The sequence below is a fragment of the Hirundo rustica genome, chromosome 20 (assembly GCF_015227805.2).
Source record: "Hirundo rustica isolate bHirRus1 chromosome 20, bHirRus1.pri.v3, whole genome shotgun sequence".
In the NCBI taxonomy this organism is placed as follows: domain Eukaryota; kingdom Metazoa; phylum Chordata; class Aves; order Passeriformes; family Hirundinidae; genus Hirundo; species Hirundo rustica.
This window is the reverse complement of record NC_053469.1, coordinates 6,113,325-6,138,587: the sequence shown is the minus strand read 5'-3', so window position 1 is coordinate 6,138,587 and position 25,263 is coordinate 6,113,325. Positions and strand designations below refer to the sequence as shown.

The window sequence follows — 25,263 nt, the reverse complement described above, 5'->3', positions numbered from 1 at the left end:
GTGAACAGAAAGATTAAGTGACATCCACAGTTATTCAGGAAGTCTCTGGGAGAAATGGAAAGCAGGAACCAGCTGATCTGATTCTCTTCCCAGCACTTATCTCCTGGCCAGTGCTGCCTCCCAGCTGCTTTGGGGTTTTTCGTGAGCCTTCTGGGATTTCTCTGGTCTCTCCCATCCCTGCACCCTTAGATTTGCTGGTGTGGCTGCTGTCCCTCTGCTATCTCTGTGTTGTCATTGCAGGGGGGAGCTCTTGGAAGCCCTTATTAGCTGCCTTCAGAGCTGGTGAATGTTCTGGAGAGGAGGAAGGGAGTTGGTATCACACATATTTCTGTACCTAGCTTTGGGGTGAGAGCTGGCAGTGGATCAGTGCTCAGCCGAGGAGGAGCGGGGGGCTGGGGGAGGTTGCATGTGACACCGTGGGCCTCCGAGAATGATGTAAGAGGGAATGATTAAAATAGAGGAACTGGACATGAGTCAGATCTTGAAATCCTTCCAGGCAAGTTAAGTTTTGCAGAGCTGTGAGGGACATGGTGAGCCTGTGGTGGAAACAGCTGACTCCACCTCCCACTGGGCTCTCCCTGCCCGACATCAGTGATGCAGGAGGCCAGTGCATCCCAGCACATGGGCCTGGAGAAGGGAGAGGACTGGGGGTGGTCTGGGGTAGAGTTATGATTGGAGTCCTGTGCATGAAGGAGGCAGAAATAACAAGAGTCTGAATGTCTCTGGATCTGCCTGTTTTAGAGGTGGGCTGGGGGGCTGGAGCTGATGCAGCTGCTTGCTTAAACTTTCAGTCTTGCCAATGTAGTGGCTGAAAAAAAAAAGTCTTTTTATGGTGTTTTTTATGGTGTTCAGTTCAGCAGCTGGGAGAAAAAAAGAATTCTAAAAACAAGACCCCATCAGGGGTGCTGGGGGAAGGAGTGAGAGAAGCTGTTGGTAATATGATTTGTCATGAAGAGGCAGTGTGTCAGGCCTGGTTCATCTTTGGGAAGGAGCTGTGCTGCCACTGTAGGAAATGACTCATGGGAAGAGTAGGAGATAGAACTACCTCAAGGAACACCAAGCTGTTCTTATGCTGTGGGAGATGGGTAGCCGCAATCAGAGCTGTCTGCACTGCAGATTGTATTAAACTTCAAATAGAGTGGAATATTTTCAGAAGTTCTTGAGCTCTGATAGAGGAAAAGCTTTAAAGGCAAAACTTCAGGATACATATCCAAAGAGCTTTGAGCTCTTTTCTGGTTCATCTTTGGTTTTGATGTGTGCTTATATCTCTCTTTTTCACATAGAGTGTCAGTACTGCACCAGCTGTGCTATTTTATATCTATGATTTTTTTGCTTACAATCTGTTTTGTTAGTAGTATTCTTTTCAAAGAGATAGAAAAGACGGAGGAGAAATTTAATTCAAAGACGTACTTAGTAATTTTGAGGTTCATCTGAGGTCTATTCATAAGTCAGTTAAACACAGCTGAGGTTTCCTTACATTTTTCTAAGAACCTGGTACTGGTGGTACTGGTCCTGTGCTCAGAGCCTCACTGTGTCAGGTGCCATGCAAACACCACATGAAAGAAAAGCTCTGGCCCAAAGGGCCAAAAAACAGTACAGGATCAGACCATCCTCAGGGCTGGAAGGGTTTGGTAACAGCAGCATGAGCAAGCCATTAACACCACAAGCAGATATTTCTGCTTCCTTGCCCATCTCTGTGCTCATCGTTCGGTTTCTCTCCATGACACGCAGTGTCACACGAGCTGCTTGGCCCTTCCAGCTCTGTGCAAACCAGGGATAACACAGTGTCTTTGGAGAGCTCTCCTTTGAGCTCAGCAGATGAAGCTTAGCATGGAAATGCCAAGGGTGACAGCTCATATGTCAAGGTAGAGGTTCCATCAAATGGCACAAGGATTTGAAGTAATAGGGATCAGCATGTGAGTGAGTCCAGCAGGGTCCCTCCCCTCTGTCCCCCACAGTGTGAGATCCAGCAGTGACCTGGCAGCCACTGGAACCAACCTCAGGGTTTGCCGGGAGCACCAGTGCAGTGCCAGGCTGCTGGAGCTGGTGTCCACTTCCCAGGACCTGACCACAGGCAGGATCCCCCTCTCCAGCTCTCAGCCTGGGACACAGTGGCACCTTCTCACCAGGCTGTTTTTCATGTGTGCTGTCTTCTTCCATGGTGACTTATGCATTAACTCCTGCCTCCAGTGAGCACCAAGTTGCAATATATTGATTTTTCTTCATCTGATAAGCTATCAGAAGGTCATGTGACGGCTCTGCCCTCCCCACCAGCATGAACAGGCTCTTGCATCATATGAAAAGGCATTAATTGCCTCATGGGAGACTCTGGATAGCCAAAAGCAGGGCTGCCTGTGGGTCAGGAAGGTTTCCTTTTGTAGCCTCTCCCAGCCTTTTGGTGGAGGGCTGAGAGAGATCCCTCCTGGATGTCAGAGCGTGGGGCTTTGCCAGGGTACACAGGCTCAGCTGCTGTCATGCAAGCAGTGGGGGGACGTGCTCTGCCACGTGTCTGCAGAGGCTGGCATAACCACAGATCACTGACAAAATAAGTACTGCTTCTCTCTGTAAGGACTAAGATGATAAACATCTCCTCTCTTGCTCCAATCTTATCTCTGCTTTGGATGCAGCTGAGACCCTTCTTTGCTTTCGGGGTGAGCCAAGAGCCTCCTGCACCACATGAGCTGAGATTTGGGAAATGGGTAACAGCATTTCATAGTATTCCAGCTGAAGCCAGTGGAGACTTGTGTGGGCTGAAGACCTTTGTGTGCAGGTAAATCCACAAGATGAACTGCAGGGAGGAGTACAAATGGTCTGTAGGAGCTGATGGACAGGACTTGGGTAGTGTTGTCTTGTGCCAGTACCCCAGCATAGCACCAAAATATTTGGTGCCTTTTTCAGGAACTGATTAATTTAAAAACATAATATGCTTTTAATCATTCTGTTTGCATGAAAAGTCCAGTGGAGGTCCTGAAAACTAGCCATGAACAAAGCTCCTCTTTTAATGAGAGAGTTTTAGCCCATGGATCAGATGTTTCCTGTTAGCCATTTGACTAAATTCTTCACTATTTTTTTTTTGCTTTGTTAACCTAAATTTTTAAAATAGATGTGGTTTGAGCAATCAGTGACTTTTTTTAATGCTAAAGTTGGACACTGAAGCTGGGCAGCTGGTCTGGTCTCTCCACCCCTCTTGACCTGGTTCACCACTCTGAAATGCAGGCATGAGCCCAGAGCAAATGTCACCATCTCTTTTTGGCCTGAGCTGTGTTCCACATGATCTGGAGTTTCCCAGATCTCTGTGGTGAGGTGCTTGCAGGGTTACTTCTCACATGTTCCTCTGTCCATGGTTTCCACCACCCAAATAACCAGGGGAGGTAGACAATATCAGTATGCATTTCAATTTTTTAAGAATGGGCAAAACAGAGCACTGAAAACACAAGAAAAAGGGTTTGAAAGGTGCCAAGAACTATAACTTCCTCTGAAAGAAAATAAACAATCCTAAAGATAGATTTTTTTTTTCCAAGAATGCTCCTAAGCGACTTGTCCATCATCATTCAGAAATCCCATGAGGAACAGAACCAAGGTCTTCTAGGCATTTTTAATCCTTCAGAGAAAAGCTTATTCACAAATCAAAGCTCAAAAATTATTAGAAATTATAAGGAAAAATAATGCAATTGTCACCTATGAGTCTGAAAGCATTTTGGCCCCTAAAGCTGCTTGACTTTCTTGAACAGGAGGCTGCTTGATTTGGAAATGTTGGCCACAGATAAGGGGGAGGCTCAGTGCTCTCTGACATCAGGCCAAGGTGTCTGTGCAATGGTAACTTGGTGAGAGCTCTGCAGATCAGGAAAAGATCCTGTACCAGTGGAAAAGGAATAGAGCAGGAGTGTGGAAGGGCTGGCATTTCACTTGAGTGATGTTTGCCTGGAGGGGCTTCAGGAAACTTTTCTTGTGTTGCTCCTGTTGTACTCCAACAGCTGGAGGGATAGTTATGTTTAAAGATGCCCTGAAATTTTTGTCCCACGAGGTGACACGGAGCTGTGAAGTCTCCTGGGGGAGAGAGCAAAGCTTCCTTTCGGGTGGCAAGGGAGCAGAGCTGCAGCAGGAGCCCCACTCCATACCCAGCTGGGGGTGGCTTCTCCCTCTTTGCAAGGGTGGAAACTGCCCAGACCCAGGGGAAGGCAGAGGTCCCTGTGGAGCTGTTGGGTTACAGCTGGTGGGAGGCACAGCAGGAGCACAGGGTCTGCCCGGCTCCCTCTGCGGTGACTCCTGCTGGGGCTGGGCCACCCCCTGCCCACCTGTGGAGGGGCTCAGTCTGCTCTCCACACCAGGAATTCTCTCAGAGCTGTGAGCTGCCAACATAAGCTACATTTGTTTGTTTTACTCTCCTTCTTTTTTTCCAGTGAAGGCTTTCTCTCACCCTCAGCCCTGCTTCTCCACCACCTTTTTTTTTTCTTTTTTTTTCCATACTTAAATTGTTTGACTTGCAAGTTCCATCCCTGGGGAGGCTCCTGGGCAGTGATTCACCTGGCTGGAGCCAACTGGCAAATAGAGTCTTTTGCAGACAAGACAGGAGAGCTGGTTGGTTTGAGCAGCTTCACCTTCAGCCAACAGGAAAATAAAATCCTATTTTTGGAGAACGATTCTGTTGGCATGAAGACCTGCCAGGATTCTTCAGAGCAGCAGCTGCCAGACTGCCTCCCTTACTCCTTCAGGGAAAGTGCTTTAAACTGGATCAGATGTTGTATACATGCAACACACCCACCCACACGTGAACACCTGAAAGGACTCTGGGGGAGCAAAGGACACCGTGTGTGTCGCTAGCCCCTGCTCCCTGGGGGACAACTGCTCCCAGGGACAAGGAGCAGTGGTGTCTGCTCCAAGCAGGAGCAGCACTTTGGCTGACAAGAGCCAGCAGAAAGGGCAGGCTGCTCTGTCTGCTTTCAGCAGAGGAAGAAAGGAAGGGGAGGTGGAGGGGGATGTAATCCCCTGATGCAGGAGGAGCTGGTTCCAGTGTCTGTCTAGGTCTGGTTGTTCTCAGCAGGAGTCTCCTGGTGTATGAAAGGATGCCCTTTGCAGGGAGCGGGGATGAAAAGGAATTAAGGAGCTATTGGAACATCTCAAAGATAGAGACTTTGTTACAGCTTCAGCTTCAGGCTTCTCAGTGTAACCTGGGATAAATCAGTTTGTGTCTCTCTGTGTCTCACTTCACCGAGTGCAGCGAGGTCAAATTGTGCAACCCCTGTAAAGCTCTGCTTGTGTTGGGGACAGGGGAGCACAGGAGCGCCCAGATCCTGTTAGTGCAAAGCATCTGCCTGTGTGCTCTCCCTGCAACTCCTCCCCAAGCATCATCTTGCTTCTTTCATTGAACTTCTCCTTCAGACAATGTGAAATCCATTCAGCTGGACGTTTTCCCCCCACCTCCTCTCTGAATTTCCCAGCTGTGAGATAGAGCCAAAAGTTTTGTCATACCTGACTGGAGCGCTGCGGAGGAGCACCCCGCCGGCTCTTGGCCAACACAACTTGTTAGTCGAACATTTTCTTCCTAATTCTGCTGCCATTTGCCATTCCCTTCCCTGTCCTGGTCCTTCTCTGTACATCCCATCCCTCCCACAGAGAGGGCAGGATGCATGGCTCTATATTTTTCACTGGATTGTTTTCCTTTGCTGTCCCAATTCCTGAGCATAATTTCCAAGGAGTAGTTTTCCTGAAAAAAAAAAAAAAAAAAAAAAAAAACACCCTGAAAAATGATGGATTTTCTGTACCAAAACCCCTTCTGCACTCACAGGAGACACTGAATCTGCTGGATTCTTTAATCTCTTTCAAAAGTCTCCTGTAATGGGCTGCCAGTTGTGACCTGCCTGTCTGCCAGCACCATAAAATGAGCTTCCTGCCCCATGTGTTCTCCCTCAGTCTGGGCTCCTCAGGCTGTTGGAGCAGTGCATGGGAGAGCAGAGGTGTCACTGCTTAGGGGAATGAAACCAGCGGGATAACAAAGTCTGCTTGTAACTTCTGGGCTGCTTGTTTTAGTTGAACAGTGCTAGATCTGTTCCTGGGGAACATCTCTCTCCTTTGAGCTCAGGCAGGAGAGGCACCAAAAAATAGCTTTTACAGGCGTGTGAGATCCAATAAATTAGGACACTGTGGTCACTGGAACTGTTATTGTGGTTTAAACTGCTACTGCTTACCCCATGGAAACAAAGTGCTTTCTTTTTCATTAGGGGCTTAAAAGATTGATTATTTCCTTCTGTTCAAGAGCTGTGCTGGAATAGCTTTCACAACCTGGTTTGGGTCTTTGCAGACTCTATGGATGCTGAAATATCCTTCTCCGTGCCACAGCCACCAGCCTTAGCCTCATTTAATGTGCAAAACCTGTGCTCGTGTGCTAAGCTTGACTCCTGGGCTAGGCTGCCTGTGGTTAGTTGAATTGAAGCTGCTCTTTCCATTTGTCTCCTCCTCTGGGTTTGTTTTACAGCTTGGGCCAAAAAGTGCCAGGGGATCACCCACCACTGTGAGCTGGGGCTGGGAGTTGCTTGTGCCAGCAGTGCAGACGGGGTGTCAAAGACAAAAAAGGTGTTGGAAAGGATGCAGCTTTGGTGCTGAGTGTTGTCCTGGGCTTGTTCTGCTTTTCTTCTCAGCTTTCTCCCACTCGGACCCTTTTCATCCCATCTTGAGAACTGGCAGAGCCCTGACCTCTCTGGGCAGTCACAGCGTGCTGTGAACAGGTTTCATTGCTGAATCTCTTGGTTTCTGGGTGGTATTGGCCAAGTGACCTCAGGTGCTCAGCTCCACCTTCCAAACACAGGAATAAATCTGATTTTCTAGGCATTTGGAGACCTAGTGCTGGAAATCCTGTGTGAAAGTTAGACTTCTATTAACTCTATCACCAAGTGCCTCAAATTTCCTGTCTTTAAGCAGCAAGGTTCATGCTGGAAAGTGAGGTATAAAAAAGAGTGAAACACATGTGTGAAACATATGCATTTAAATAGTTCCTTATCTGGGTTCCTTTATTCTGGCACAGGAGCACATTGTTTATGTCACATTGCAACAGCTTTAAACCAAACTCAGGCAGTGGTGTTTTAGTCTGGAGCAAGCATTCCCCTAGCTGATGTTATGCTGCTGTAGCAATATTGTTTTCATTGTACCATTCAAAGCAGTAAAATCTCCCCATGCTGGCAAGAGCTCAGCTCCACAGCAGACACCTGAGCAGCTGCAGGGCCAGGCTGCTGCTCAGTGGCATCCATGGGTCACTCCATGCCCAGCTCTGCCCTCTGAGGAAGGAAGGATGCAGCTGGGGGAATGCTGAAGGCTGTGACTGAAATCTGCAGCAGCGTAAGTACAGTATCAGTCTATGCACATTCATATTTTCCTTGGCAAGCCACATGACTGTAAACAGCAAAATATTCTGGCAATCTTTTATTTTTATTTTTTTTTTTTGTCTTGCCTGAGCAATGAGCTTTCCCTGCACATCTCTCTTCTGATCTGATTGATTCAGCATGTAACAGAGTTATTTTTCCCCTTTTTTCATTAAAGAAAATTGTAGCCCCCCTGCCTTCTTGTTATATTTGACATCTTTGTCTCTAGATGGCAGAAGGCTGTTTCCAGTGGTTGCTTACCACAGCTTCTTGGCATGTGCACAGGCCTCAGAAATGTAGTGCCTAGCTGAGAAAGGCAGACGGCTTTCCTATTCAGTGATTCCCACAAAATAGAAGTGTTGAATCCAAGCAAGCAATAGCTCATGGTGGTTCAGTCCTTCGTGCTGTAGGGAATTGGTACAGAAGAGTTGAAATATTGGCTCTGAGGTCAGTGGTAGAATTTTTGTTGACTTAAACAGGTCGCCCATCTCTCACCTTACATTTTACCAAGTAACTTTTTACCTTTTCTGTTCTCAAGGGTCAGGGGAGGTCTTGGATGACAGTTTCCCAGTATAGTTTTCCTGTTCTGTCTGCTGCGATCATTTCAGTTTTCATTTTTGTTGGTGGGTTTCCAGATAAGCGCTGTCGCCATCGGCTGTTGCATTCCACTTCCCTCAGATTTTCTTTTCCCAGATAACCAGTGTTTGTAGTACACAGGGAAGCAGGCAGGAGAAGAGAGCATCCTCTCCCTGTCTGCTTCATCCCTGTCTCTTAAGCTCTCAGGTATTCCAGAACATGCCCGCGTTATCCTTTGTATTTCTGGTGAGCCGGAGAAGGGGATAAAGCTTTTTTACTTTGACTCCCAGTTCAAGTTCTTCTTGTAGGAGACAGAGCATGGCAGGACAGGGAAGAGAAATCTGCTTTGGGATTTGGTTGTAGCAGGGAACTGGGGGGGCTTAGAGGAGCACAGGATCTGTCCAAGAGTGAGAGAGAACGTGTCACACCACCATGTTCTGGCTCTGGCTCAGTACCTCCACTCCCTTCTCTATAATTGTCTGAAGTCTTCCAAATTTGTATCGGATATAATGAGATGAAGTCGTCTTTTGTGGTGACTTTTTCATGTAGCAAACATGGCCTTTCACAGCTCTGGGGTGTGGACTGTAATGAGTTTGGAAGCGTTTGCTCCTCTGGCAAGCTGAAAGGGAGTGAATTCACCAGGCATCGCCGATCAGCTCCATTAAGCATCTGCATGGGCTCCAACAGCCTTTGTGCTGTCCAGCTATCCTGAGAGGAGAGGGTGCTGTGCAAATGATCCTGTTGGTAGATAGCACTAAATAATTCAGACTGACAATCCAGCTTTCAATATAGTCGCTGAAGATTTATGAATCAGGGGTTTTGGCCTTGTCGAGCTGTGCTGGTGTGGCAGGAGTGGTTTGGATGAGGACAGGCAGGCTGGTTGTCCCACGTGTCCCTGTGTCCTGCCTCTTTCCAAAGTGCTGCAGGGGTGCAAGGGGAGTGGTCTGTAACTGACTGTCGACACCAGGGAGCCTCAATAACTAACATTCATGTTCTCCTCCTCTTCTCAGGGTTTTCCTGGTAATTTTGGAGAACGAGGACCTCCAGGCATCGATGGGAACCCTGTAAGTTCATAACGTTTTCCTTTCTTTGTTCCTTTTGCAGTAGACAGCACACTGTACTGCATCGTGCTAGTCAGAGCTGAGTGAAGCTTTTAAGCTTGGTGGCAGCTGCTGGCTGGTTTGGTCCCTCCTGAAAAACAAACGTACATCCCTGCCCTGCGGAAAATCCCTGTGTTTGGTTCCTGTAACTGTCAGGTCATTTACCATCAGTTTTCTGTCTCCATCTCCTGCCTTCCTTGCACCTCAGTCTTGACAGATGATTTCTTATCCAGAAGGTGTGACTAGGAGAAAATCAAGAGAAAAAGGGCAAGGATGTTGCTCTGGCAATAGTGTTGGACCATGTTGTCCATACCACAGGGCACAGATTCCCTGTTCCAGTGTCTGGGAGCAGTGAGGGACACACTCCACAGCCCAAGCCTCTGCCTGCCCCATCCCGCATCCAGCCCTGGGACTACATGGGGAGTAAGTCTCCAGTCTCCTGAGTTCTTGGCCTTCATCTGACCTCTGCTGGCTTCCTAAGAGTGGGATGTGTCTCCTGGGAACTGGGTGAGGATGGTCACAGAGGTCGTTTAAGCAGCTGGGTGCTGATAAGGTTTAATTTTCTCTGCTCTTGTAGCATTAAACTGTGGGGATGTGCTGTGTTTGCCACTGCTCACAGAACATGTCCTCATGGTTTGCAGCAGTTCTCAGATGTATTAATTATCTTAAATTATTTTCTGAATTACTTTGTTGGTTCTCCCTGACTTAGCATGTGAGCAGCACTGATTCATCTTTGAAATTCCTGCTGCCTTGGTTATTCACACATAATCACCGTGCTGCTCTGGGGTTTGACGGGATGATATGTGTGAAGTAACCCACTCCACGTGCGCCTGCAAGTTCCCATTCGTCATACATGCAGCATAAAAGTTATTCTCACAACCAACTCCAGTCACCAAGCCAAGCTCAGCTACAACTCCAGCCTTTGTGGGAATTCAGCACAAGAATCATAAATGCAGTGAACTGAAAGAATGATGTTCCCAAGGAATTATTCTGCAGGACTTTTCCCATCCTTCAGTCAACTTAAACCATGGGTCAGAGTGGAATCAGTGGTCCCAAAGTAGAAAACTTTCTGATTGCACTGCTATTTCCAGCCAGCCCACCAGGAAGAACAGGAATCTTGGAGGATGGGAAGAATTTTTTTTTTTTTTTTCCCAAATAACTTATTTTGTTTTCTTTTGAATATGCAAGTTGTCTAAGCCCCATTCAGAAGATGTTCTCAATGCCAGTCAGCTGAATGGCAGTTCCCAGAGCTTGGGAGAGCAACAAATGTCCCGTTAATTCATCCAGAAGGATTTCTCCTCTTTCATCTTATCAACGGCTCTTAAATATTAATGTGCCTTGGCAATCCCAGAATGAAAACAGACTGTTTGGGCTGACTTAGAGGGAGGTTCACAGGGTCACAAGTGGAGTCACAGACGCAGAAAAATGCCAGAAAGTCTGTTAGTGGAGCACACAAATATGCTAGGTTTGGTAGGTGGGGAGTGCAGCTGAGCTGTCAGAGGCGGGAGGGCGGCCACGGCCCGGCTGCCACATCCTCTGTTTGATCTCTGGTCGTGTGGGGAAGGCTGAACCCGACAGCCTCTGATCTCCTTTCCATCCCCTCCGGGCACAGCACAGGCTCTTCCAGCCCCAGGGACCTTCTTCCCTCCTACCAGCTGGATGAGAACCCTTGAGCATGCATTCCAGATCCCGTGTTCCCCCAGAGTGCTTTCGCCACTCCAATTAGGCTCTTAATCACAGGAATTAGACGTGGGAAAGGCCTATTGATTCATCTTCTCCTCTCTTGTCCCAGTGCCCAGTTCATGCACTGAAAAAAAGGAGAATAGAGGCTGATTTCCCTCACAGGTCAGGGACTGATAGCCAGGAAAGGCCACTTGTAAATCCTCCATTTCCTAGACCAGGGAATGGCTCAAATTAACAACTGGTCCTGTCCACATCTCTCAGGGGAGTCCACCCCCTCCTCTTCCAAGAGGAAATCCTCTTCCCTTAGCTGTGAGGTCATGCATTTCCACATACACCCGTTCTCTTGAGGAATATCAGTATGACACAAGTCAGAAATCTGGGAAGTGCCTCTTGAAATTGGTGGGACCAAGAGCTGACCGTCCACCCAGCCTGCAGCCCAGCCACCCTGGGAGCCTGCCGAGCTTCCTGGGAAACCCAGGCCACCATGCAGCTCCTGTGCTCAGCATTCCTGGGATATTCCCTCTTCTTTCTGAGCCAGTAATGCCAGGCCTTGGCTAAGAGCTTGAAGCCGACCTTATAACAGTAGCTCTGAGGACACAGAAATCCCACCCATGAGGAACAATTGCTCCACAGATGTCCCAAGTATGCAGGAAAGGAACTGGCCATTAAAAAAAAGCAATTTTAGGCTGGTTGAGATTATGAAACGCTTTTTTGTGTGTGTGTGCTTGCCCAATAGTCCTTTACTCCACTTCCCATAAAATAAACACACGTAACCCTTTACCCAAGGAGCCCTTAGCACATTCAGTCACGTTGCATCCCCTTCTCCTTCCTTCTTCCACTGGGCAAATCTTTCCATAAAAGGGGAGCTATATTGCACTGGAGGGGACTCTACCAGATGTGCACCATAAACTGAGCAAGGCTGTCAAAGAAAGCAGCCAGCGTGATGCAGAGCAGGGGCAGGACTGTCTGAGCGAACGGGAAGTTCAGCATTTCCAGTGCACTTGTTTTGAGAGGCCCCGTTGGAGATGGAGGTGTGTAAGGGCAGGTCCTTGCCCTGACAAGCAGCTCGCTGTTAGCATGGCCAGGGAGGCCACCAAGGGGGACACAGGACAGGATGAGCACCCCATAGTTGCTGAACTGCTCAGGGACCTGGGTAGGTCAGCTGTGGGGGTCTGGCAGAGCTTCTCTGCCGTGCTTCGCTTGGAGATGCCATCAGTTCTTCTGCATGTCTTTGGAGAGCTCACACAGAGAAGGTTTGTGGTGAAGCTGTAAAGCCAAACCAGCTCCACGAGCCCCATCAGCAGTCTGACCCTTGGAATGATGAGCTCCAAGGTGCCAAATACATTCCCAGGACCCATCTGCCAGCACCAGAACCTGCCATACCCTCTCCCCAAACTACCCAGTTTCATTTTCATGCAGGTCTTCCTTTTCCTCTGAGTTTTATTATTACTTAACCACTCCCAAAACCTCACCTTTCCCAGTGCTAAAGCAGCAGCTTTCCTCTCCTTCCCACCTTAGCCTTGCTCTCCCCATGTCCCCTCCCTGCCAGTGCCTGGATCTCACCTGGGGCAGGTTCCCACCTCTCCCCTGCACAGTGAAATGTTCCATTCATCCAGCCCTGGGAATGACTGCCCAACAACAAGCAGCCTGTGTCTTCCCAGGATGTGCTCACAAGTGCACTCCCGAAGATGGAAGCTCTGGATCGCTCTGGTGGGGAAAAGGGCTGGGGTTGAAAGGGGGGATGGAAGGGGGAGGCACGGTCTTTTCCCTTCCCTCAAGCCCTTGGAACACTAAGCTGCCTTTCAGTCTCTGCTGGTCTATAAAGTGTCCGTAACCGTGTGGGTTTATCTTTCCTTTTAGGGAGAATTGGGAGCCCCAGGTCCTCCTGGAGTCCTTGGACTCATTGTAAGTACAAAAACAAATGGAGATCTGTCTTGTCGGGTTTAACCCTTTCAACCTGCCTAGCTGCACACAGATTGGCTTCTTCCTGTGAGCAGGATGACTGTTTGTATGGGGGAGGTGTGACATCTGGAGGAGAGAGGGGGTTTCCTGGTGGGTTGGGAGGTGGAGGAGGGCAAACACTTCCAAGCAAGAGGAAACAGATTAGAAGTCTGTTGTTAGTGTCTTTTTTTTCATGATAACTTGCCCTTTTTGATAACGTTTGCCAGGGTATTTCTTCAAAGATGCAGCGTTCATTCCACACCAGGATGTCTTAAAAAGCAAGTTCTTGAAAGCAGTGACCTTAGGGACACACTGTTCTTATTCTCTGGATAGTCTGAGAGCAGGAACAGTCTGTCCTCTGGGTAGACAGGAATTTTACATGCACTTTCATCATCCCATCAGTAATCCAGGTAATTCTGTACTCAGCCAAATTCATTGTACTTTTCCCCCAGCCGGAGATAAATGGCTGTAAGGCAACTCCTCCTCTGGCAGCTTTGCTGGGGGTTAGTGAATGCCCAGCTGAACACAGTATGGTTTATTTTTAGGTCTCAGTTGTTTCAGGTTATTCCCTTCCATGTACAAAAACCGTTAGGCTTTGTTACTACTACAACATTCTTCCAAAATGATTCCTCCTCAGCTGTGATAATCCATGGAAACTTGACTTGCAAGGAATGGTTTAAAACCTTCCCCTTTTGCCTTTCCATAGCTTAAATTACAGGAGTATGTGTCAGCTTAGGTCAAGGCCTCCATTGCACTAGACATTGCACAACTCAGAAATCTTAGATTGCTCAAAAGAACAGCAGGGACAGTAGTGGAACACCTGTCTTGGAGATGGGGGATTGGGGCAGAGGTGGATCCTGAGGAAGGTTTTCCATGGAACTAGGAATTAGGTCTGCTTGTCCTTTTTAGTGGAGAAGAAAGTGACTTCTTTAGCCATAGCAGCAGAAAGGATGTGCTCCTGTCAAAGAGATGGGAGATGAAGATTGTTGTTTAAAACAATTCTGAAGGCATTGTCCAGACAGGATTAGATTCCTCCTTGCTTTTGGAAAGATTTATTTTTTCCTTGTTGCTGTTATCTGCCAGATATTTCATTTGTTAGGAAGTGTAAAGTCAGAGATGGTAAATGTGGTCATGATCCTTTTAGAGATGATGGAGTCAGAAGCTGCCTGTCCTCCCCTCCACCCTGGCCAAACTTCAAACTGAGATTCAGGTCACGCTGAGTCAGATCTCGTGTCCCAGTGTAACGTGCATCTCCTGAATTCAGGGTCCTGCCGCACCTCTGGTGGGATGGACCAAGAGCGACCTCCTCCATCCTCCTGAGGAGAAGGGAGCACATCCATCCTGCCTTGTCCTCCCTGTGGAGGACAGCTCCAGCTCCTTCCCCAGGGTGTGCACACAGGGCCCACATTGCAGGGCACAGAGAAGGTGGCACATGGCCCCCGTTCAGTCTCTTCCTTGCCACCTGCAGCCACCCTGGGGACCGGCCAGGCTCTGGCTGCCTCACACACCCTGCAGAGTTTGGTTCACGGTGTGAGGGAGGCTGAAGAGCAGAATTAGGTGTAACTAAAGCCTCTTGCTGTCCTAATTAACCATGTGGGCAGAGCTCTAAGTAAATGCATTTCCACAAGCACTCTTTATGCTGGGAGGTATGAAAAGGGCTCTGTTGGGGCGGCTGCAGCCCAGCTCTCTCTGCGTGCCTGCGGGCCCAGGGCTGCGGCTGGAGAATCGCTCCTTCAGGGAGCCTGCCCTGTTTATTTACACACTGAGGCCAGGCTGGTGCACCCTGTCACTGCCTCTCTTCATGGCAGAGAGCAGCCAGAGCCCATTTCAACACCAGCACTGAAGGGTTTCTGTTGCACACCATGCATGGGTGCCCACAGCAGCCAGAGCTCTGCTGTCCTCCTGCACTAGACCAAGTCCCAGCACACAATGCCACGCTGACTTCTCACTGCAGCAGGATGAGACAGCTCTGTCCCCACCTCCTGTCTCTCCTCTCTTTCCTTTGAGCGCTGCCTTTATTTAGGGGCTGTCTGCACATTCAAAGAGCCTTGGCTCATGCCAGGGTGCTGCTTCTGTTGATATCAGTAGTGCATTTCTGCAGGGATGCTGAGACTGGATATCAGAGGAATTTCACCCTATTAACGGGGATCTGTTGGGTTTGCACCTAATGACTGGTAATTTTCTTTCTCTCACTAGGGTGACATGGGCCCTGTTGGACCAATTGGCTATCCAGGACCAAAAGGATTAAAGGTGAGGGAATATCTGAGCTCTCATCCCTCCATAGCTGGGCTGAAGGTTATTCCAGTCCTCCTTTGGGCAGTGGTGACTGTCCTGAGAGAGAGGATGGGCAGCAGTGATGTGTGCAGGCACAGGGCTGTTGAACACAACATCCCACTGCTGCTCTGCAGTGGGTGTAAGTCACTGGAGAATTCCAGAAGCATTTTCCCTGTGTGCCTGCAGCACATGAAGAACGTGTGATGGACACATTGTGAGCAGTCTGGCATTTGCCCTTGAGACTGTGCCAGGCCAGTGCTGTGGGTCTGAGCCATCAGCAAACAGCAATGTCACAGACCCGAGCAAGTCTCCACCATGGCTCAACCTCACTCTGAACTGTCTTTTGTTTCAGGGGCTGATGGGGAACCCTGGAGAACATGGACTGAAAGGTGATAAGGTGATCTGAATACTCCCTTATTGCACTGTGTTTTAATTTTGCATGTGAACCCCCCTTTCTAGTTTCTCTTTCTTATTCAACATCATAGTGCTGGTTCCACTCTGGCCATCTCTACCCCATCCTCTCACTCTCCATCCATTCGTGACACTCTAGTTTTGATTTTTCTTTCTTTCATGCCTGTCCCATCCCCTTTTCCATGGAGTAGATATAAGTTATGCTCAGATTCTCTTTGTAGCTCCCTTTTCCCACAGATGATGACAGTAATTGTACAATTATTTGGCGTTCCACTGTTTTTGTGTTGCTTACATGATAGGATGGGGAGGAGATGATCCAACACTGACAGTGAGTTTGCATTAATGCATTGGGGGGAAAGATGTGGTGTGAAAAAACAGCCCTGTATCAAACAAACCAGGTGGATCCCCTGGAAAAACTGTTGTGTGTTGGATACCTCTGCTCCTGTTCAAGGAGCCTCACCTCAGTTCGGCTTCCCACTGAGAGGAAATCGCCTTGTCCCAAACTGATATAAATCACTTTAGAAAAAGCAAAATGGAGAGGGGCCTTGATTGCAGTGATTTAGTGGTGCTGGCACAAAACCACACAGCTTCAGCGAAATCAGCATGAAGCTGTGTGTGTAAATGTCTCACTGTCACGAGAACCCTCCTCCTACAGATATTGGGCTGTAGGATTTATTTAGTCTGAAAGAGTGGGAGGTGCAGTTATTTATTGCTGGCTCTGATTGCTCAGGAGGGCAGTGGAAAATGACCATTAAGTGTATTCTCCTCCTCCTGTCAGATGTTTTATTCTCCTCTTAGATGTTTGCTTTTAGAGAATGATTTAGCAGCCCAAAACTGCACAGGGGGGAAGTAGTGTCAAGCCAGTTGATTCAGCTCTTCTTATATTATAGCAGCTCTTTGCCAGGACTCCTGTGTCTGCAATTTCCATTTCTCCCTTGTGCTGCTTTTCCACTTCTGTCGAGAGCAATGACAAGGCAAGAGAAGGGCTTTTTCTTTAGGACGAGCTTAAGACATTGGAGCCAGTTTCTGGACTAAACCCCAGATCCTAGGGTTCACAGATTCCTCTGTCCACTCCTTGGGAGAAATACTTAAGTATCTTAAGAATCAGCAAGATCTAAATCATTGCTTGACAAAATTAACCTTCCTGGACAGTTCAGTCTCCATCACTTTATAGAAACTGCTCTGTTTATGCCCAGTATTTCCCCAGCCACTGCTGTCACAGTAACCAGATGCTTTGTGGCTCTCTCTGGAGTTATCCTTACAATACTCCCAAGTGCAGCATTATCCATCCTCCCAACAATCCCACGCTCCTGAGGTACAGGAAACCTTTTCCTTCCCTCCTCCAGCTGCCTCCCCCTGCAAGCTCCAGGCTGCAGGTCATCCTGCCTTCCTGGGATGGGTTGATGAAGATTTAATTGGATGTCTGCAAGCTCCTATTAATCCCATCTGTCTTGGACACATCCAAGACACGTGGCCTTGTACAGGTTTGTCTTTTTGTAGGCGAAGAAAACTCCCTTCAGTCATCAGCAGTCAGATGAATGCTGGTAAAACCTGAGAATGATGACCATCACATGGCCAGGTGTGAACCAGAATAAGGGACAACATCTCACTCCTCCAGCAAAAACCACATCTTTTTATCTAGCAGCTAGACAGGCAGGTCCAGGTCATCCCTCTGTTTCCATTCCCATGTTTTCATCGAGGCAAGGAGAGGGGGAAGAGAGAAAGTTGTATCTGCTCTTACAGGAAGAAGTGGAATTACTGTGGAACTCTGAAATAAAGAGTGGCCTTGAGAATTCCATGTGGGGTGATGAGTGCAGGGGAAAGGTGGAGGAAGCAGAGGAAATCCCAGCTACTTGTTCTCACAAAGGAGTTTCATGAATCAGGACATCTGTAACTTGTGGAGGACAGGGCTCAGGCAAATACCTCTGGAGTTGTGCAGCGTTAGCTCCCTTTGCATTGCTAAGCAGGAAGTCTTGGGAGCAGAGACATCCAGTCAAGGAAAATTGAGGGGATTTTGCACAACAACCCCCTCTGCATCCCACAGACAGCAAACACGTCCCACAGCTGTGTATTTGGTCCCTTCCCTTGTAGCCCCTCTCTGTTTGGGTTGGGTTACAAAGGGCCTCGGGGTGTCTGAAGCTGCATTTCTTTTTATAGGTGAAACATGAAGCACAGGCAACGTCCCATGGGCAGAGCCTGTTTGTAATTTCAGATCCTACATTCCTTTTCCTGCCCCATGAGCCAGGTCCTTGCAGGCCCATTTCGTCATCCCGGCATCGCAGTTTTTAATAACAAACATGCCTGACCTCTCTCCTCTGTAATTTTTCCCTCATATTAAGGACACAGATCCCAAGTCCCAGCCCCAGGGCAGGTAAAAGGTGATGCCCCAGTCCTTAATTCTGGTTTAAGAGATTAACAGCCATAGAAAGACTGTTCATGCTGTGACATTTTGCTGTGCTATCACAATAAAATACGAACACCTGGTGTGAAGTCCAGCTCAGGTTGAGATGTGTTTTGTTTCCCCACTTTCTTCTTACCCTCCCTAATGTCCTTTTCTCAGAGTTGTTTGAACTGGTTTCATTGTCATGCCCCACTTTTCCTAAAGGCTGGAAACAAAGGTTTGTTCCTGCATTTTGCTACGTTCAGGAAACTCTTTTATTTTAGTATTTATTGCTTCATGTCCGAGTATTTCTTCTGAAACAGTATTTCAATGGCCACTTCTACTGTCTGCGTAGAAAATTGCTTAATAAAAAATATAATCTTTCTCTTTTTACCCTAATAATTGATGATAAAGGCAAACCTCAGAGCCAGCCTCCAGAAAAGCTGTTTTCATGCAGCCTCCAGTCAGGAGCCAGAATTAGGTAGATTTCTATGTTTTAAGCCTTGGACTACATAAAATGATCAGAAAATTGAGAGAAGATGAGAGAAATCTGTGAAGGCGCTGTGTCACACAGTAGTTATTTTTGCCGTTTCTGTTGTATCTAATACTTGGGGTTCTTCCGAACTGAAGCCATGTAAAGAGCTGATTGTTTCCATTTTGCATTGCCAAAAAAGAAAAAAAGATGGAAAATAGTTTTGATGAAGCAAAATGTTGGTTATTTGAATCAAATTAAAATATTTTAGGTTAAAAACCAAATGAGTAAAATCAATTTAACATTTTTAAGAGCAACATTTTAATTTCGCTATGTAAAAGATTTGTTTTGAAGATGGTTCAGTGAAATGTTCCGGAAACATTTGCCAAAACATTTAAGCAAATTTAGCATGAATCCATGAAATGTTTCCATCATTGAATCTGCATAGTTCTTAATTATTTTTCTTCTGAAAAATTGTCTTTACCAACTCAAACCTGAACCCTCCACAATTTCATTATCCCCTGCACATTACTGAAGTGGTCACAATTGTTTCAGCTCTCTGCTAACAAGTGGGTGGTTTTTCTGGAGTGAAGTGGACTTTCTCTGACATCTCTCTGTGGACTTTGGCTCTGTTGCAGGACTCCATATGTCTTCCATGTGGACTGTGTTTAAACATATAGCTCTGGAGTGGCTCATTCCCTTGCTGGGAAGCCAAGTTCATGGGACAGAGTTCCTCCAGCAGTTATTTTTGTTGGGTCTTGTCATTGTACCAAGTTATTGTAGTCATTCCTCCCTTGACTTCCCAAGTAGAATTTTCCTTTCTCTGCCCCATCATTGACTCATCCTTTGTTTCAGTAAATCACTAAATACATGAAGCTGGAAGGGGCATCAGGAGGGGATTTGGTGCAGAGCTGCTCCTGGCAGGGCTAAACCAGTGCAAAGTAGCCCTCTGCTCCTTGGAAAACCTTCAGGGATATTTGGCTTCCACCTAGGGATTTAGCATCTGTTATGTTGGTCCAGCGAGGGGACAGACAGACAGCTTGTTGAGGAAATATTGTCAGTGATGGGTTCCCAATCCCAGAGAACACCAGCCCACCCCTCCCAGGGAATCTCAGCTCGGATATTGGCAGTGAGGTTGCACTCTAAAGCATTACCAGAAGTTGCTCTTGTTTTCTTATGAAAGAGGATTGATCTTTGATGTCAGGACTAGGATATGCTCACAGAAACCCTGAGGATTGTTTTCTTTTCTATAGAGCCTTGAGAAAGAAAAGGTTCATTCATTGAAAACTGAACTCTTCTGTTCAGCTGAATTTAACACTTCACCACGGTCATGGTCACTGTTAGCCAGAGGAATGTGCTCTCTCTTCCTGCAGCTTCTATAGATACACAATGCTTGGGCATTCCTGGTTTTCACTCTCCTGCAGTTTCCTTTCTCACCTTAGAATCAAATTGGGAAATACACATTTTGTTCAGGGTTGTCGCTACATTCAGTGTGACCTGCAGCTTGCCAGCAGTTCAGTTTTGAGTGGAGCTGGTGCTGAGACTTTTGCTGTACAAAGAACCTTCTAAGCATCGACCTGGGCATTTTGGCTGTTGCTGTTGCCTATTTTAACTCTCTGGTGATGTGTACCCAGGGTGATCAGGGAAGAGCAGGTGTTCCAGGAGATATCGGCTTCCAAGGAGACAAGGTAATTGTTTTTCTTTTCTCCGTTGTTCTTTTCCCCTTACGTAGCAGTGGCCATCAATTTTCTCAGTTCATCCACTAGGAGCTGGAATTAGCTGCATCCTGCTGTCAGGTTCCCCTGCTTGGTTAGTTCCCATTTGGAGTATGCTGTGCCTTTCTAAAATCCATGTCTGAATATGGAATTTGTAGTTACTCATAGTAAAAGCAGTTCTGCAGGGAGATTTCTGTAGGGGCTATGTCTTCTAGCAGAGATTGGAAGTGATGGGATTGATGGGGATGTGTGTGAACATGTGTGGTCCAGCGGCTGCAGACTCAGGAGATTTTGTCTGCTCAGTGCAGCAACTTAAACCCTGACCCAGGGAAGCACTTAATGCTCTGTATAACTTCTGATCAAATGACTTCTCCCCTGTGATTTAATGTGATACTGACTGTGGCTGACCAATGTTGTACATAGCCCTGCGCTGGAGCCTGCGTGGCTCTGAGGCACAGCCAACTGCAGCAGCTCGTGTTCTTTGGGACTAAATTCAGGGCTGTCTTCAGAGACATCTCACTGACATCAGCACAGCTGTCCCAGCTCCATGCAGGGCTGAGTCCAGCCTTTAGGAGATGTTCCTCATTCTGTAGCAAAGCTGGAGCCTGAGGAAATTGGGGGTTTTTTGATGCCTCATTGTTTTCTGAAAAAATGTGTCTCTCTCAGGGCAGCCAGGGTTTGCCTGGGGTCCCTGGGGCACGAGGGAAGGCAGGCCCCTTGGTAAGTAACCAAGTACCTTCTGCTTCCTAATCCCCCTTTCTAAAGGTTCCGTGCCCAGCCGGACAGACAGCTCGGCAGGGGCATGCTGTTCTGAACAGGAAACCTGAGAGCCAGGAGCCTGCTCACTTTTCCCCATCTTTTTCTGATTTCTGCAGGGAAAAGTCGGTGACAAAGGACCAGTTGGGTTTCCAGGACCACCTGGCCCTGAGGTATGTCCCACCACCTCCTTCTCACACCCTTCCAGCCTAGGGCTTCACTTCTCTGCTGGGATATGATGGCACATCACATATGATGGGGTAGGAAGGATCAAGATGTGTTCATGACCCATTCTATATCTCATAGTTTCCTGGTTTTTTCTTCCCCTCCTTTTTTTTTTTTTTTTTTTTTTTTTTTTTTTTCATAGATAAAATGGAGGAGTTTTTTTCAGTTTTTCCCCCTCAAAACACCATTTAAAGCAGAAAATCCTCTCCCTTACCAACAAACAGTCACAGCGATAGCTGAGATGCAGGATGAGCTTCTCCCAGCACATCATCATTTTTCTCTTTCCTGAGCAAGGTCTGTAAGATGCTAGAGAGCCACTTCCAGCACAACTGATGGTCTGCTTTCCCCTCAGCAGCATTCTGGTATTTCACAGGGTCTGGAAGGGCTCTCAGCTGAGTGCTGCCACTTAGCAATCATTCCTCTTTGTTGCTATTGGAAATAAGCTTGGATTCCTTTGTTTCTCCTCCATGGGTGGGTGGGTGGGTGGGAAGGAGCCAGGCTGACAGCAGCTAATGAGGGTGTCAGCACCTTTCCTAATTCCTCGCCTGCTTCCCTGTGTCACCGAGGCTGCAGCTCCGTTCTGGGAGCATGGAGGTTATGGGCTGACTCACAAAGATTAATTAAAACCCAAATCACCGCTTTTAGCTGTGTGGTGACAGGGAGGCCCTTGCTGTAATAAATCTTGTAAGAAGCTGGACCTAAAGGGAGTTTGCTGGGAAAGGCTGCTCCTCCATCAAACTGATGGTGCTGCTCCCTTGTGTCCCATTCCCTCCCGGAGCCGTGGTGGCCCCCACACAGACACTGCCACCTTGTCCCTTAGCCTTTAAGTCCCCCTCTCAGCGAGGCTGATGCTGCCTGCAGAGTTCCACCTGTGTGCCCTGACTGCTCCTCATTCTCTCCAGGGCTTCCCAGGTGACATTGGCCCACCAGGAGAAAACGGTCCTGAAGGTCTGAAGGTGAGTAGAGCAGAGACTGCAGCTCTGTGTGGGGTTGGAAGCAGCCAGGGAAAGCAAAGTAGTGGGAAGGGGGGAAGAGAGAAACCCCAGGAGATTCCTAAAGATTGTCCTGGCCAGCATCTCAGCTTGGTCTGTTTGGCTTGAGGTCCCTCCAAGTGCAGCGTTTTCTTTGCTTCAGATTTTTTTTTCTGTAACAAAATTGACATTGGATAATGTCCCATGGCTGTGAAAGAGACTTTCTCATTTTAATTGCCCTTCTGAGCTTATGTTTCTATTTTCTGACTATCTTTTCCTTCGGCTCTTTATCAGGGAAAGCCAGGAGCACGGGGTTTGCCTGGGCCACGGGGACTGCCGGGACAAGAGGTGAGTGTCCTCAGCTCAGAAGAGGCTTGATTTAAAGAACAATGCCAAATTTTGTTAATTAATGCATGGTGAAATGGTGTCCGTGGTTTAAAATGCTCTGGTCCCTCTGAATCTGGAAGCAGGTGCTTACACTGAGTGATCAGAGACCTGCAGAAGAGGAGCTTCCCCTAAGCTGTGTGATCTCTGCTTCCAGTCACTGCTGGCATCTGCTGACCTGAAATTCTGCCTTGGCTTCACTTTTAGATCCTGTTCCCCCACCCCCAGATGGGTGTTGGATCCCTTTTACCTGCAAATCCCCTTGCACAGACATTCCCTGGCCTGGCTTTTGCTTTCTGCTCCTTTTAACTGTGTTCCTTTGCAACCATGAGACCCGCAGGCTTCGCTCTCTCTCATGGAGAAACATCCCTCTGTCAAAAGAGAAGGAAATGGGAATTGCTCCTCTGCAGAAATTCATCTGCCCAGCACCTCAGAGCTTGCAGCTTTCACCCACCACTTCACCTCAGAACCTGAATCATCATTCCACTTACAGTCATTAAGGAGGGACCAATTTTTATTGATTTAATTGTCCTGGAGCTGCAAATACATTATGGGAGCAGCAGAGAATGTCTGGGTTCCCTGTTTATCCTGTTGTAACTCCAGTGAAATTGGTGTAATTTCCTCTCACTCAGGCCAGTGTAAGCTGTTTGTCCAGTCACGAGACATTGTGTAAATAATACTGAGCACATGCATGGGCAGGAGCTCGTTTTAATAGCACTAATAATTCTTAACTTTTTTCTGGGAACTCTTCTGCTTGTTCTCTAAATGGGATTAATGCAAATTAGCTCATTTATTTGCAGTGAAATAGGAAAAAAAAAAAATATTCCAGCCAAAATACAAAGGGAATCGAAGGCCTGCATTCCAGGTTCAGGCAGGCGTGACCAAGCTGCCTTCAATTTACTCTAGTTAGTGAGTGTAAAAGTAAACCCAAAGACATGGACATGGAGTTTGGTGCAAGCTGCACTGAAGGGACTTTGAGTGTGCAGCAGAGCACGGCACTGTGCTCTCACCACTCTGGTCACCCAGGGCACTGGGTCAGGGCTCTGAATCACGTCCCACTGGAAATGTGGCATATTGTGGGTGGCTTGTGTGAGCCTTTGGAGCTGGGTTCCTGACCCCCAGTCCCACCCTCAGCCCGTCAGTGCCCCTTCATTACCACGGCTGACCACCGAAACGAGAGCAGCCGGGCTCTGGTGCCAAGGGCGCTTTTAATTTCTCTCTTGGCAGTTGGTTTTAGACACTTGAGATAATTTTTGTGAAGCTTAATTGAAGGTCTCTTAGAAACTGTAGATCTGATCCTATCACATTAGAAATTGATGTGGCGCCAAGGGAGAAGACCGAGTCCAATTGCTGTGTGAGATTTTGTGATAGCTCCATCCTGCAGCATGTGTAGTCCCAGCTGAAAGCAAAAGGGAAACATTCATACAGTTGCCAAATGGTTCTGTGGGAAATTTTGGAACATGCTTTTTTGGGGGGAAGGGAGAGGAAAGGGGGGGAAAAAGAAAAAGGGAACTCTATAGCATTCACATCCCTGCCAAATCAAATGAAGCAGAGTTATGGCAGCATGTCCAGGGTACCCCTGTGGCCAAAGGCAGCCCATCAAGGACCAAATCAACTGGTGCTGCCTTGGTCAAATTTTGGATGGCTTTTACTGGCAGGACTTGACTTCAGGTCTTTTTTTCCTGAGAAACCTCAGGGGCTGCTCTAGGATAGAGAAGGGCTCAGCTGTTAAAATGTGACAGCTGAGCACACAGCCTGTGTTTAACTGCTGCTCATACTGCAGGCATTTCATTCTTGCTGCATGGCGAATCCAAATTTTGTCACTACTTTGCCTTTTATTTTCATTTCTTTTCACCTCAGGGAGATGAAGGACCCTTAGGACCACCAGGAGTCCCTGGTCCAGAGGTAAGTTTCAGTCATTTATTCACTCAGTTATTACCAGCTCTCATGATCTTGCAATGGAATTGTAGTTAAATTCTCATAAAGCTTCAATCCTCCTGGTTTGGGAATTTAATCTGTCTTGCTATGAATTATTGTCTTGTCCAGGGCTTGATTGATTGCTTGATCCAGGATGGCTGGAAGTCCAGGAAGTGTCTTGCACAGAGTGTTGAGTTTATGACTTGCCTGAAGTCTCAAACCTTGAAAAACCCTCTAATGTTTAAACAGTTCATCCTCAAGATAAATGACATTGATTGGAAACCATCTCCATAACCAGCCCTTACATTCCTTCCTTGATTTATAGTATTTTTCAATGAGTAGAAGAAGAAGAAAGAAAAAAGACTGGACAGTCAGAGAGAGTCCTTTTGGCCTCTGTGATATATCACATAAACACAGTTAGAAGAAGCAAAAAGAATATTGTCATACCTGTGAGCGTGCCAGCTCAGGAATTTGTAATGGGTCTGTACATAATTGTCACCTCAGGATAGTAAAATATCCCAAAGATTGATAATAGGTGGTGGATCCAAAAATGAATGTTTTATCTTTTATTTTACAAGCCTGTAAGCTGCACCTGTGACCAAAGCAGCTGCAAGCTTTTGGTGGTTGTGGTTTTTCCATGTATTTCAGGGTCGATCTGGTCGGAAGGGATTTCCAGGAACACCTGGTCCCAACGGTCCAAAGGTAAGAAAAGAGTTTCTTCCTGACCAGGGAAGCAGTAGGCAGAGGGAGGAAAGGAAGAGGGAAATGCCTTTTCTCACCTTTACCACTCTCCCAAGTATTCATTCCAGGGAGACCAAGAGAATGGAGGGTTCCTCTTTTTCTCAGAATTTTGGGGTCTCAGCTTCTGCTTCTTTCTTCAAAAATAATGATGGTGCATTTTTTAAGCCATTATAAACAAATGTGTTCTTTTGATATTAACAAACTTTTCCATCCATCATCATCTCATTTTCCATTGCTTCGCCATGGTTTTGTTCTAAAACAATGCACATCATTCCTATCTTTGCTGCCTAATTATCAGCAGGAGCCATCCCAGGGCAATGCACTCCACAAACCCACACTCAAAAGGAAAGAGAAAACCCAACAAA

The 25,263-nt window shown here is 47.3% G+C and overlaps 1 protein-coding gene across 4 annotated transcripts in view; it reads left to right on the top strand.

Annotated features, from left to right (window-relative positions):
- Positions 1-25,263, top strand: part of COL27A1 (collagen type XXVII alpha 1 chain) — a 184,924-nt gene that overhangs the window by 97,644 nt on the left and 62,017 nt on the right. For all 4 annotated transcript variants that reach the window (XM_040083099.1, XM_040083097.2, XM_058423083.1 and 1 more), the window contains 11 exons: positions 8,939-8,992; positions 12,572-12,616; positions 14,849-14,902; positions 15,279-15,323; positions 19,824-19,877; positions 20,571-20,624; positions 20,780-20,833; positions 21,788-21,841; positions 22,151-22,204; positions 24,101-24,145; positions 24,806-24,859. In XM_040083099.1, the coding sequence (XP_039939033.1) occupies positions 8,939-8,992; positions 12,572-12,616; positions 14,849-14,902; positions 15,279-15,323; positions 19,824-19,877; positions 20,571-20,624; positions 20,780-20,833; positions 21,788-21,841; positions 22,151-22,204; positions 24,101-24,145; positions 24,806-24,859 (567 nt within the window). The remainder of the gene's footprint in view (positions 1-8,938; positions 8,993-12,571; positions 12,617-14,848; positions 14,903-15,278; positions 15,324-19,823; positions 19,878-20,570; positions 20,625-20,779; positions 20,834-21,787; positions 21,842-22,150; positions 22,205-24,100; positions 24,146-24,805; positions 24,860-25,263) is intronic.